This window comes from Anolis sagrei, chromosome 6 (assembly GCF_037176765.1).
Source record: "Anolis sagrei isolate rAnoSag1 chromosome 6, rAnoSag1.mat, whole genome shotgun sequence".
Classification (NCBI taxonomy): Eukaryota; Metazoa; Chordata; class Lepidosauria; order Squamata; family Dactyloidae; genus Anolis; species Anolis sagrei.
The window spans coordinates 3,041,803-3,055,097 of record NC_090026.1 but is presented as its reverse complement, the minus strand read 5'-3'; the positions used below and the strand labels follow the sequence as shown (position 1 = coordinate 3,055,097).

The 13,295-nt window shown below is 42.3% G+C and overlaps 1 protein-coding gene across 3 annotated transcripts in view; it reads right to left on the bottom strand.

Moving 5' to 3' along the window:
• EPHB4 (EPH receptor B4) overlaps positions 1 to 13,295 on the bottom strand; it is a 112,705-nt gene that overhangs the window by 37,257 nt on the left and 62,153 nt on the right. For all 3 annotated transcript variants that reach the window (XM_067469667.1, XM_067469666.1, XM_067469668.1), the window contains 3 exons: positions 12,770 to 13,117; positions 10,548 to 10,881; positions 3,155 to 3,310 (listed from right to left, as the gene is read on the bottom strand). In XM_067469667.1, coding sequence (XP_067325768.1) covers positions 3,155 to 3,310; positions 10,548 to 10,881; positions 12,770 to 13,117 — 838 coding nt within the window. The remainder of the gene's footprint in view (positions 1 to 3,154; positions 3,311 to 10,547; positions 10,882 to 12,769; positions 13,118 to 13,295) is intronic.

Below are 13,295 nucleotides of genomic sequence, written 5' to 3'. Positions count from 1 at the left end.
ATCATGAGGAGACAGGAAAGCCTGGAGAAGACAATTATGCTGGGGAAGGTGGAAGGCAAAAGGAAGAGGGGCCGACCAAGGGCAAGATGGAGGGATGGCATCCTTGAAGTGACTGGACTGACCTTGAAGGAGCTGGGGGTGGTGACGGCCGACAGGGAGCTCTGGTGTGGGCTGGTCCATGAGGTCACGAAGAGTCGGAGACGACTGAACGAATGAACAACAACAACAACAAAGGCAGCTTGGGTTGGTGGCACCATTAAACCAAAAGAAGTCTGAAGTAATGTTCACTCTACCATTACACATTCTTCTTCAACTCGCTACCATTCTATTGTCAAGTAGTAGTATATTACATATAATCCTTTACAGAGCTCATGCCATTCCCCGGATTCAAAGCTGTGACCTTTCGTCAACAAGTTCAGCAGCTCAGCAGTTTAACCCACTGCGCCACCGAGGGCTCCAGGCATAGTAATAGCAGTAGTAATAAAATTAGTAATAATAATAATAGAAGTTGTAATATATATATATTTACGTTTTAGCTACCTTTTCTCACTGATCAAGGCTGGGCACAACATAGTTAAAACACGGAGGTAAAAATAATAATAATAAGACCATTATAACTCATATTTTAAAAGATATAGATCTAAGAATAAAGCAAGTTGAAATCATAGTCATCCCAATAATAATTATAAAAATAATCTATTAATTAACCACCTCCCTCAAGGCTTGAGGCAGCACACAACATAAACATTAGACCCTTATAACACATATACTAAAAAACTCAGAGTTAAGATTAATGCACATTAATATCATCCGTATCAATAACAATATCAATAACAACAATAGAAAAAATATTTCTTAGCCGTCTCTCCCCAATGCTCAGGATGTATATTTTAATAGATGTGTTATAATGTTTTCATTTTATCTATCTGTTTTAAAATACATAAATAAAACACACAGATGAAAATACATAGATAAAACTTTGGTGGGGTCCAGAGTGTTCTTTGAATGCAGGTGAACTATACATCCCAGTACCTACAACTGCTATAAATCAAGGACAATTCCTCCAAAACCTCTCTGGTATTTTTCATTGGTTATGGAGGTTCTGAGTGCCAAATGTGGTCCAGGTCCACTGTTGGTGGAAGTTACAGTGCTCTGCTCCATCCATGTTCAACATCTACACAAATGACCAGCCACTGCCAGAAGGGACAGAGAGTTTCGTCTATGCTGATGATTGTGTCATCACCACTCAAGCAGGGAGCTTTGAGATGGTAGAACAGAAGCTCTCCGAAGCTCTAGGTGCTCTTACTGCCTCTTGCAGGGAAAGCCAACTGATCCCCAACCCATCCAAAACACAGACATGTGCCTTTCATCTCAAGAACAGACAAGCATCCTGAGCTCTGAGGATCACCTGGGAAGGAAGGAATCCCACTGGAGCATTGCAGCGCACCCAACATACCTGGGAGGAGTCACTCTGGACTGTGCTCTGACCTACAAGAAGCACTGCCTGAACATCAAGCAAAAAGTGGGTGCTAGAAACAATATCATACGAAAGCTGACTGGCACAACCTGGGGATCACAACCAGACACAATGAAGACATCTGCCCTTGTGCTTTGCTACTCTGCTGCTGAGTATGCATGCCCAATGTGGAACACATCTCACCATGCTCAAACAGTGGATGTGGCTCTGAATGAGACATGCCGCATTATCACGGGGTGTCTGCGCCCTACACCACTGGAGAAATTACACTGCTTAGCCGGTATTGCACCACCTGACATCCGCCGGGAAGTAGCAGCCAATAGTGAAAGGACCAAGGCAGAGACATCTCCAGCTCATCCCCTGTTTGGGTATCAGCCAGCACGTCAACAACTTAAATTAAGAAATAGTTTTCTAAGATCTTTAGAGACACTCGCTGGAACACCTCAGCAAGCGAGAGTCCAAAAGTGGCAGGCTCATACCCAGAACCTCAATAAATGGCTGATACCAGATGAGAGACTCCCCCCCTGGGCACACAGAAGACTGGGCAACTTGGAAAGTGCTGAACAGATTGCACTCTGGCACCACGAGATGCAGAGCCAACCTTCTCAGAAATGGGGCCACAAAGTAGAATCCTCGACATGCGAGTGTGGAGAAGAGCAACCCACAGACTGCCTGCTGCAATGCACCCTGAGCCCTGCCACATGCACAATGGAAGACCTTCTTGCGGTAACACCAGAAGCACTCCAAGGGGCCAGATACTGGTCAAAGGACATTTAATCAATGTTGCATCCCAGTTCAAGCAACGAGACCATAAGATTAAATCCACCACCCTGGACTGTAGGAAAAGCAATCCTTGTTTATTGATGAAAAATTGGTTACAAAAGAAAGGTAAATGCAAAGTCAAAAAGCCACAGAAAAACACAGCAGTGAGTAGAATCTCTGAACTTGAGCAAAATTTCAAAGCCACAATACCAGGAATCTGTTAGCCTTTTACTAACCATGAACTTGATAACTAAGCCTCTGGGATTACCGGCCATGAAACACAGGAATTCTGCCAAGGCACAGCCACAGTCCCAAACGTTGCTTGATCTAAAGAGGCACCCGGCAGGAGGCCCCTTAAACCAAAGAAGCTATTCTTTGAAACGCCCCTTGACTTTGACGTCTGGGCCTGTCTCTCCTGTAAACGATGTGACCTTCGTAGAAACTGGGAAATATTTCTGTCTCTAACTATCTGTTCTCTTCGGTCCTCATTAAAAACCCCAGGTGGAGAGATATCACGGCTAACTTCCAAAACATTTTCCTCCAGCTGCTGAGTTTCATTTTCATCGCCGCTGACCTCTGCATCAACAACAGATTCCACACTGTCAGGGTCAGGGAGAGCTTGCTCTGTTGGAAAAACTATCAGAGAATCCGGTTCGCACAGATCAGGATCAGGCTGAACCCCAACAATCAACTACCAAGCTTGCAAATTTGTGTTTTTTTTGTTTGTTAAAAAATGCAATGCAACTGTTTGGTTTGCTCCTGGCACGATAAATAAATAAATACAGTGCTCTGTCTTGATGCAGGGTGAACTACAACTTCTATCCCATTGAGTCCCTCCAGTATGTTCAGTGGCTGATCAATTCCTCTCTGTTTGCTGTGCCATGAGAAATGCGCTCCCCATGTCCCATCACTCACTGGTGCAGGGTTTGGTCACGGGGTCCTTCTCCGTCCGGAAGAAGCCCACCCGGCAGGCGCACTCGCTGGAACCCGGAGCCTGGGAGTTGCTGTAGGAGGGGCAGGGCTGGCAGGACCCCTCGCCCTGGGTGGGCTTGAACATCCCTGGCGGACAGGCTGCAAGCGGAAGGAAGGAACGAGAAAGGAGAAAAGGTGGATTTCAAGATGGATCCTGCAGTCACATCAACAATATTCTCCAAAACAAGGACCATAATGGAGGGCCCTGAACTCTTTTTCCTTCCTGCCTGAACCTCCACTTGGGAAAATATGCAGGCTTTTCTCAATTCAATTTGCAGCAACTGAATTGAGCTGAGGACTAAGGATGCAGCAAGAGAAACCAGGACATTTTAAAACCAGTTGGTTGACAGAGAAGTAATCTGGAGTTTTCTTTGCCTAAGTGGGACAGTGTTAATGGGGGCAGGTATATTCCAAAATCCCTATTTCTGCTTGCTGGGCACAGAAATTTCCCAGTCAATTTGGCACTGCCAGAATCAGGATTGCTGACTCCCATATTTCTTACTGATGCAAACTTGGGTATGAGCATTTTGTTGTAGAAAACAGCATTCCATCTACAGAGACACTCGCTGGAACACCCCAGCAAGCGAGAGTCCAAAAGTGGCAGGCTCAAACCCAGAACCTCAACCATAATATAATGTGTTTTTAACTGCTTTTTTGATGTTGTTGTGTTAACCTTTACTATGTAAACCGCCTTGAGTCGCCATTTCGGCTGAGAAAGGCGGTATAGAAGTAAAGCAAATAAATAAATAAATAAATAAACCTCAACCAATGGCTGAACAGAAAACAAACAAACACACACACACACACAAGGGAGCATCTCTGCTGCCGAATAAATGCTGTTTGACACAATTTGGCCGAATGCTATGGAATATTGAGAGTTGTAATTTTACCACATGAGCCCTCAGCACCCTAAAATTGCAACAAAAAAAAAAAAGGAAGCCAATTAAGAAGGACAAAACAAGAATTTCATCGTTTGCGGAAAGAGGAAGCCACAACGGCTGTAGCTAAACACAAAGTTCAGTGACCTCCTTCCTCCCAAGCTGTTTTCTGGTAGGAATTTTAAGCACTTGCAGGTTGTTTGCTCATTTGCTAATTCTCCATATCTTACATGCTCCTAATGGGCAATCATCCTACATCCCCTATATGTGTATTCTTGGCCAGGTGTTCCTCTGCCCGTCCTGGCCTTTGGTAGCTTTCCTTTCTTTTAACAAAGGGCTCCTGTTCAACCAGACTTGGAATTCATCTCTTGCTGACTCTCCTATTTATTTATAGAAACAGCCATGCTTCCGTTATGATTACTGGTATGCACGATGATAATGTTTGGTATGAACCACCTGGACGTCTCTTAAATCTATCTTCTTTTAGTATATGTGTTTTATAATAATAACTTTATTGGGCGCTAGAAATAATATCATACAAAAGCTGTCTGGCACAACCTGGGGATCACAACCAGACACAGTGAAGGCATCTGCCCTTGCGCTGTGCTACTCTGCCCAGTGTGGAACACATCTCACCACGCTAAAACAGCGGATGTGGCTCTTAATGAGACATACCGCATTATCACGGGGTGCCTGCGCCCTACACCACTGGAGAAATTACACTGCTTAGCCGGTATTGCACCACCTGACATCCACCGGGAAGTAGCAGCCAATAGTGAAAGGACCAAGGCAGAGACATCTCCAGCTCACCCCCTGTTTGGGCATCAGCCAGCACGTCAACGACTTAAATCTAGACATAGTTTTCTAAGATCTACAGAGACACTCGCTGGAACACCCCAGCAAGCGAGAGTCCAAAAGTGGCAGGGGGTACCAGCCAATAGTGAAAGGACCAAGGCAGAGACATCTCCAGCTCATCCCCTGTTTGGGTATCAGCCAGCACGTCAACGACTTAAATCAAGAAATAGTTTTCTAAGATCTACAGAGACACTCGCTGGAACACCTCAGCAAGCAAGAGTCCAAAAGTGGCAGGCTCAAACCCAGAACCTCGATCAATGGCTGATACCCAATGAGAGACTCCCCCCGTGGGCACACAGAGGACTGGGCGACTTGGAAGGCGCTGAACAGACTGTGCTCTGGCACCACGAGATGCAGAGCCAACCTCAAGAAATGGGGCCACAAAGTGGAATCCCCGATATGTGAGTGTGGAGAAGAGCAAACCACTGACCACCTGCTGCAATGCAACCTGAGCCCTGCCACATGCACAATGGAAGACCTTCTTGCGGCAACACCAGAGGCACTCCAAGGGGCCAGATACTGGTCAAAGGACATTTACTCAACTACCAAACTTGCAAACTTTGTGTTTTGTTTGTTTCTCTGTCTGTTTTTTAATGCAATACGACTGGTTTGGTTTGCTCCTGATTCGATAAATAAATCTCCCCGAAGGGACTCGGGGTGGCTTACACATGGGACAAAGTGTGCACAGAACATCAAAGCAAAACAGTCCATTCAGAACTAAAAATATAATTAAAATAAAACATAGCAAAGCATAACAATCAGATAAAACATCACCAAATAGAACATCTATATAAATTAAAACGTAATGTTTGTTTGTGGGATTAACATAACTCAAAAACCACTGGATGAATTGACACCAAATTTGGACACAAGACACCTTTCAGGCCAAGAAGTGACCATCACTCGTAAAAACACTGGAAAACACAGCGGAAGGGACTTAAAAAATCCAAAAAAATTATAAAGAGCTGTTCAGCAGTGGAACTCTCTGCCCCGGAGTGTGGTGGAGGCTCCTTCTTTGGGAGCTTTTAAGCAGAGGCTGGATGGCCATCTGTCAGGGGTGATTTGAATGCAATATTCCTGCTTCTTGGTAGAATGGGGTTGGACTGGATGGCCCAGGAGGTCTCTTCCCACTCTAGGATTCTAGGATTCTATGAAAACTATATATATATGTACATGTATATGTGTGTGTATGTGTGTGTGTGTGTGTGTGTGTATATATACATACATACATCATAATTAGTGCAATGATTGGTTAATGAACACTGGAATGGAACAATGGATGACAAATCTGGAACATGTTTTTGATGACGAGACGACAGTGAATGGGTATTGTAGAAACTGTTTATTAATTGTGTAATGTGTTAGGTTGTTAACTGTTTCTATACTGTAGCACTGAATTTTCGCTGTTCGTATTTGTTGTGAACCGCTGTGAGTCGCCTTCGGGCTGAGAACAGCAGGATATAAGTCAGGTAAATAATATATATATATATATATATATATATATATATATATACACACACACACACACATATATATATATACATACACACACACATACACACACACGCAAACACACATATATACACATATACACAAATATATGCACACACATATACACATATACACACACACAAAACACATATACACAGACTGGGCCACAGCAACGTGTGGCAGGTACAGCTAGTCTATATATATATATATATATATATATATATATATATATATATATATAAATATAATGTTAGTTTGTGGGACGCGCATAACTCTAAAACTATTATTATTACTATTATTATTATTATTATTATTAACTTTATTTGTACCTCGCTAGCATCTCCTGCAGGACTCGATGCGGCTTACACAGGCCGAAGCCTCAAAACACAATACAACAAAACATAACACAATAATAAACAAAGCAAATCAAACAATTAAGCAAAATAACAACAATAACTACATCAAGACACTATTTAAAACTGGTTCGGCCGGCGCAATGGGGTACAGGGTTAAAAGTGCTGAAATGGCAGGAGGAACGTAGGATTAGAGGTGTGGTGTGCAGTAACATCGGTTGTGCTAAAGTGCTTCTAGGACTTGGGATGGGGGATTCCTAATCTGAGAAGGCACATCGGAACAGCCAGGTTTTTAGGTTCCTTCTGAAAACTGCTAAAGTAGGGGCCTGTCGGAGATCTTTTGGAAGGGCATTCCAAAGTCGGGGGGCCGCCACAGAGAAGGCCCTGTCCCGTGTCCCCACCAAGCGCGCTTGCGACGAGGGTGGGATCACGAGCAGGGCCTCCCCAGATGATCGAAGTGAGCGTGTGGGTTCGTAGATGGAGATGCGGTCACGTAGGTAGGGTGGTCCCAAACCGTTCAGGGCTTTGTAGGTGAGCACCTGCACCTTGAATTGGGCTCGGAAAATAAATGGCAGCCAGTGGAGCTCCTTGAACAGGAGGGTTGCCCGCTGGACCAATTGAAGTTTCCGAGCCGTCTTCAAGGGCAGCCCCACGTAGAGCGCATTGCAGTAGTCCATTCTAGAGGTGACCAAGGCGTGGACCACCCCGGCCAGATCTGCCTTCACGAGGTACGGTCGCAGCTGGCGCACAAGTCTCAATTGTGCAAAGGCCCTCCCGGATACCGATGACACCTGAGCCTCAAGCGTGAGCGAAGAATCCAAGAGGACACCCAAACTGCGGACCTGTGGCTTCAGGGGGAGTGTAACTACTGGATGATTTAACACAAAATTTGGACACAATACACCTATCAAACCAATGAGTGACCGTCACTCATAAAAACACAAAAAGTGCCAAGCGAAGAGCTTTGAGACATGGAAAAGTTACTTTTTTCTGGATGGCTGGGGGAGCCACCATTCTGTAAAAACACATTATTTTCCCAAGCTCTGTGCTGACAAACAATACCCCCCCCCTCCTCATGCAAACAGTCCAGAGACCCCCAACCCATCCTTCTTTTGGAGAGTTTCCCTTTGAAAAACTGCCCAGCCTGGCGGTGATGCTTAAAATGGCCATAGGGTTCAAGGACACTGGGGTGTTCCCACCCACCCACCCACCCACATACAGAAAGGCAGCCGCCTGCAAGCTGGCTACCCTTGACCCCCCACAAATATTTGGCATTCTTCAAGCCCCATGGAGCGGCCCCACAGTTGCCGGCCTGGAGTTCAAAGACCCCTCGCTTCCCAAGGACAGGACACAGAGAGAAAGCAGATACGAGGGAGGCTGATGGGGGGGGGGGGGGTCTTTCTGGGAAGAAGTGGGGTTCGGCTCTGGGGTTTTCAAAGAGGGAACCCCACTTAGAATCCTAGAGTTGGAAGAGACCTCCTGGGCCATCCAGTCCAACCCCATTCTGCCAAGAAGAAGGAATATTGCGTTCAAAGCACCCCTGACAGATGGCCACCCAGACTCTGTTTAAAAGCTTCCAAAGAAGGAGCCTCCACCACACTCCGGGGCAGAGAGTTCCACTGCTGAACGGCTCTCACAGTCAGGAAGTTCTTCCTGATGTTCAGGTGGAATCTCCTCTCTTGTAGTTTGAAGCCATTGCTCCATTGCATCCTAGTCTCCAGGGAAGCAGAAAGGAAGCTTGCTCCCTCCTCCCTATGACTTAGAATCAATAATAATAATAATCATCATCATCATCATCGAATCCTAGAGTTGGAGAAGACCTGGTGGGCCATCATCCAGTCCAACCCCATTCTGCCAAGAGGAAGGAAAATCGCGTTCAAAGCACCCCCGACAGATGGCCATCCAGACTCTGTTTCAAAGCCTCTGAAGAAGGAGCCTCCACCACACTCTGAGGCAGAGAGTTCCACCTCTGAACGGCTCTCACAGTCAGGAAGTTCTTCCTCATGTTCAGGTGGAATCTCCTCTCTTGTAGTTTGAAGCCATTGTTCCATTGCGTCCTAGGGCAGCAGAAAACTAGCTTGATCCGTCCTCCCTGTGGCTTCCTTTCACATACTTATACATGATGGGCCAAAACTAACAAAATGAAGTTCAACGGGGACAAATGCAAGAGACTCCACTTAGGCAGGAAAAACGAAATGCAAAGAGACAGAATGGGGGACGATGATGCCTGGCTCGAGAGCAGGACGTGTGAAAAAGATCTTGGAGTCCTCGTGGACAACAAGTTAAACATGAGCCAACAATGTGATGTGGTGGCAAAAAAAGCCAATGGGATTTTGGCCTGCATCAAGAGGAGCCTAGTGTCTAGATCTAGGGAAGTCATGCTCCCCATGCTCTATTCTGCTTTGGTTAGACCACTTTACCTGGAATATTGTGTCCAATTCTGGGCACCACAATTCAAGAGGGATATTGACAAGATGGAAAGTGTCCAGAGGAGGGCGACTAAAATGATCAAGGGTCTGGAGAACAAGCCCTATGAGGAGCGGCTTAAGGAGCTGCACATGTTTAGCCTGAAGAAGAGAAGGCTGAGAGGAGATATGAGGGCCATGGATAAATATGTGAGAGGAAGCCACAGGGAGGAGGGAGCAAGCTTGTTTTCTGCTTCCCTGGAGACTAGGAGACTTTTAGTGATGAGACGCTAGTGAATGGCTATTGTTGTTAATTGTATATCATTGTATAATGTGTTATGACGTTAACTGTTTTTATACTGTGTTAGTGTAGCATTGAACTTTTGCTGTTCTTGTTGTTAACCGCTGTGAGTCGCCTAAGGGCTGAGAACAGCGGTATACAAATAAAGTATGTAAATAAATAAAATAATTAAATAGGACACAATGGTTCCGGTCCAGTGTATCTGTCCGAACGCATCTCCCTCTACGTCCCACCTCGGAATTTGAGATCATCTGAGGGGGCCCTGCTCTCGACTCCACCACTATCCCAAGTGAGGTTGGTGGGGACGAGGAGCAGGGCCTTCTCAGTGGTGGCCCCTCACCTGTGGAACTCACTCCTGGGGGAAATTAGGGCATCAACATCCCTCCTCTCCTTCAGGAGGAAGGTAAAGACGTGGTTATGGGACCAGGCCTTTGGGCAATCTGACTCCTAGATAAGGGTAACCAGACGAATGGGACTAACAGGACTGACAACAGTGGAATTGGAAATTGAACTATGAGCTAGCGAACATTGACCGTCAATGAGGAGAAACTGGTTTGTATTGATTTTATTGGTTTTATGGTAGTAATGTAAGAAATGTTGTTTAATTGTTAATTGATGTTATTTTGCTTTACTATTGTTTGTGATACGGGCATCGAATTGTGCCTTGTTTTTGTAAGCCGCCCTGAGAAGGGCGGGGTAGAAGCAACCGAAATAAACAAACAAATAAATAATGGAGCCATGGCTTCAAACTCCAAGAAAGGAGATTCCACCTGAACATGAGGAAGAACTTCCTGACTGTGAGAGCCGTTCAACAGTGGAACTCTCTGCCCCGAAGTGTGGTGGAGGCTCCTTCTTTGGAGGCTTTTAAACAGAGGCTGGATGGCCATCTGTCAGGGGTGATTTGAATGCAATATTCCTGCTTCTTGGCAGAATGGGGTTAGACTGGATGGCCCAGGAGGTCTCTTCCAACTCTTTGATTCTATGATTCTATGAGGTATCCCGTATTCAAATTCCCTCCTGCTGCTGCTGCCCCATCGGCATTCTTTTGCTCACCGCGGCACTTGGTGTTCTCCTCGGAGGGCTCGAATCCCGGCCCGCAGGTGCAGTCGGTGATGGTTTGCTCGGCCCACTGCCCGTCCTCCCGGCAGTACATGCTGAGGGGCCGAGCGCTGACCTTGACGGCGTGGGCCACGCACTGACCGCTGACCGGCATGACCAGCTCCCGGGGCACCGTCTCTTGGAAGAGGGTGAAGTTGACCGTCACCGAGGGACACTTCTTGTAGAAGAGCCGGACGGAGAGGAGGGCCATGCAGGCCCCTTGGTCTTGGAAGGCCAAGTAGAAGCCCGCCTTGGAAAGCGGACCGATCTTCAGCGTCTTCACGTTGACCTAAGGAAACGAAGGTCAACAAGGAGTCAAGAGAGGGAAGGGGGGCAGAAGACAGTTCCACCTTGTCTCCTGTGCTATTCTAATAATATAATATAATGTAATATAATTTAATATAATATATTGTATATACATATAATACTAATACTAATAATATGTTATTATAATTATATATTTATATTACAAGTAATATTACTAAAAATATTACAATATAATGGTATAATATAATATATTGTATATACATATAATATTTATAATATTATAATGTAATTGAATATAATACTAATAATATATATATTTATATTACTAGTAATATTACTAAAAATATTACAATATAATGGTATAATATAATATATTGTATATACATATAATATTTATAATATTATAATGTAATTGAATATAATACTAATAATATATTATATATTTATATTACTAGTAATATTATTAATAATGTTACAATATAATAGTATAATATAATATATTGTATATACATATAATATTTATAGTATTATAATGTAATGCAATACAATACTAATAATAATATATTATAATTATATATTTATATTATATTACTAATAATATTACAATATAATGGTATAATATAATATATTGTATTTACATATAATACTTATTATAATGTAATGCAATATAATACTAATAATAATATGATATTATAATAATATATTTATATTACAAGTAATATTATTAATAATGTTACAATATAATAGTATAATATATTGTATATACATATATTTATAATATTATAATGTAATGCAATATAATACTAATAATATATTATATATTTATATTACTAATAATATTACAATATAATAGTATAATATAATATATTGAATATACATGTAATATTACTAATAATATTACAATATAATGGTATAATGTAATGTATATATATATAATATTTATAATATTATAATGTAATGCAATATAATACTACTAATAATAATGTTATTATAATTATATATTTATATTACAAGTAATATTATTAATGTTACAATATAATAGTATAATATAATATATTGTATATACATATATTTATAATATTATAATGTAATGCAATATAATACTAATAATATATTATATATTTATATTACATATAATATTACTAACAATATTACAATATAATGCTATAATATAATATACTGTATATACATATAATATTTATAATATTATAATGTAATTGAATATAATACTAATAATATATTATATATTTATATTACTAGTAATATTACTAATAATATTACAATATAATGCTATAATATATTGTATATACATATTTATAATATTATAATGTAATGCAATATGATACTAATAATAATATATTATAATTATATATTTTATATTACATGTAATATTACTAATAATATTACAATGTAATGGTATAATATAATATATTGTATACACATATAATATTTATAGTATTATAATGTAATGCAATACAATACTAATAATAATATATTATAATTATACATTTATATTACAAGTAATATTACTAATAATATTAAAATACAATGGTATAATATAATATACAGTTTCTCAAGTTGCTCCTGATAAGACAAGAAAAAAACAAAAAAAGTAATGCAATATAATACTAATAATAATAATATGATATTATAATTATATATTTATATTACATGTAATATTACTAATAAATAAATAAATAAATATGAGGTCCTACAATTGGGCAATAGAAACAAAATGCACAGATATAGTATGGAGGATGCCTGGCTTGAAAACTGTCCTTGCGAAAGGGATCTAGGAGTCTTAATAGAGCACAATCTAGGCTGGATGGCCATCTATCAGGAAGGCTTGGATGGTGTCTTCCTGCATGGCCCTTGGGGTCTATTCCATTTCTATGAACCCATGGCCCTACCTTCCCGGAGGCCTCCATGCCCATCCGCTTGCGGGTCAGGTGCTCGGCCGCCACGGTGTCCACCTTGACGTAGGGGTTCTCCATCCAAGGCGGGAAGGAGGCGTCGGCCGTGTCAGCATCGGCTTCGTAGAAGAAGACATTGAAGGTCTCCTTGCAGGAGCGGGTGACCCTCGGGATGGAGAAGCACTCCACCACGGTGAAGCGCAGCTCGGCGTAGACGTGCGTGGCCCCCGAGCGTGGCACGAAGGTGGTCCGCAGCCAGTTGTTCTGGTTGGGTTCCCTCACGCCACACACCTCGAAGGTCCGGACACTGTTCTGCTCCTCGTCCATCCCGCTCAGCTCTTCCCACTGTAGGCGGAGGAAAGAGAAACAGAGCCAAAAAGAGAGGTAAGTGGTTAAACCTATCCTTCCTTCTCTCTTTCCTTCCTTTCTCTCCCTCTCTTCCTTCCTTAGCTCCCTCTTTCTCCCTCCCTTCTTCCTTTCCACCCTTTTGTCCTTCCTTCCTTCCTTCTTTCCCTCTCTCTTT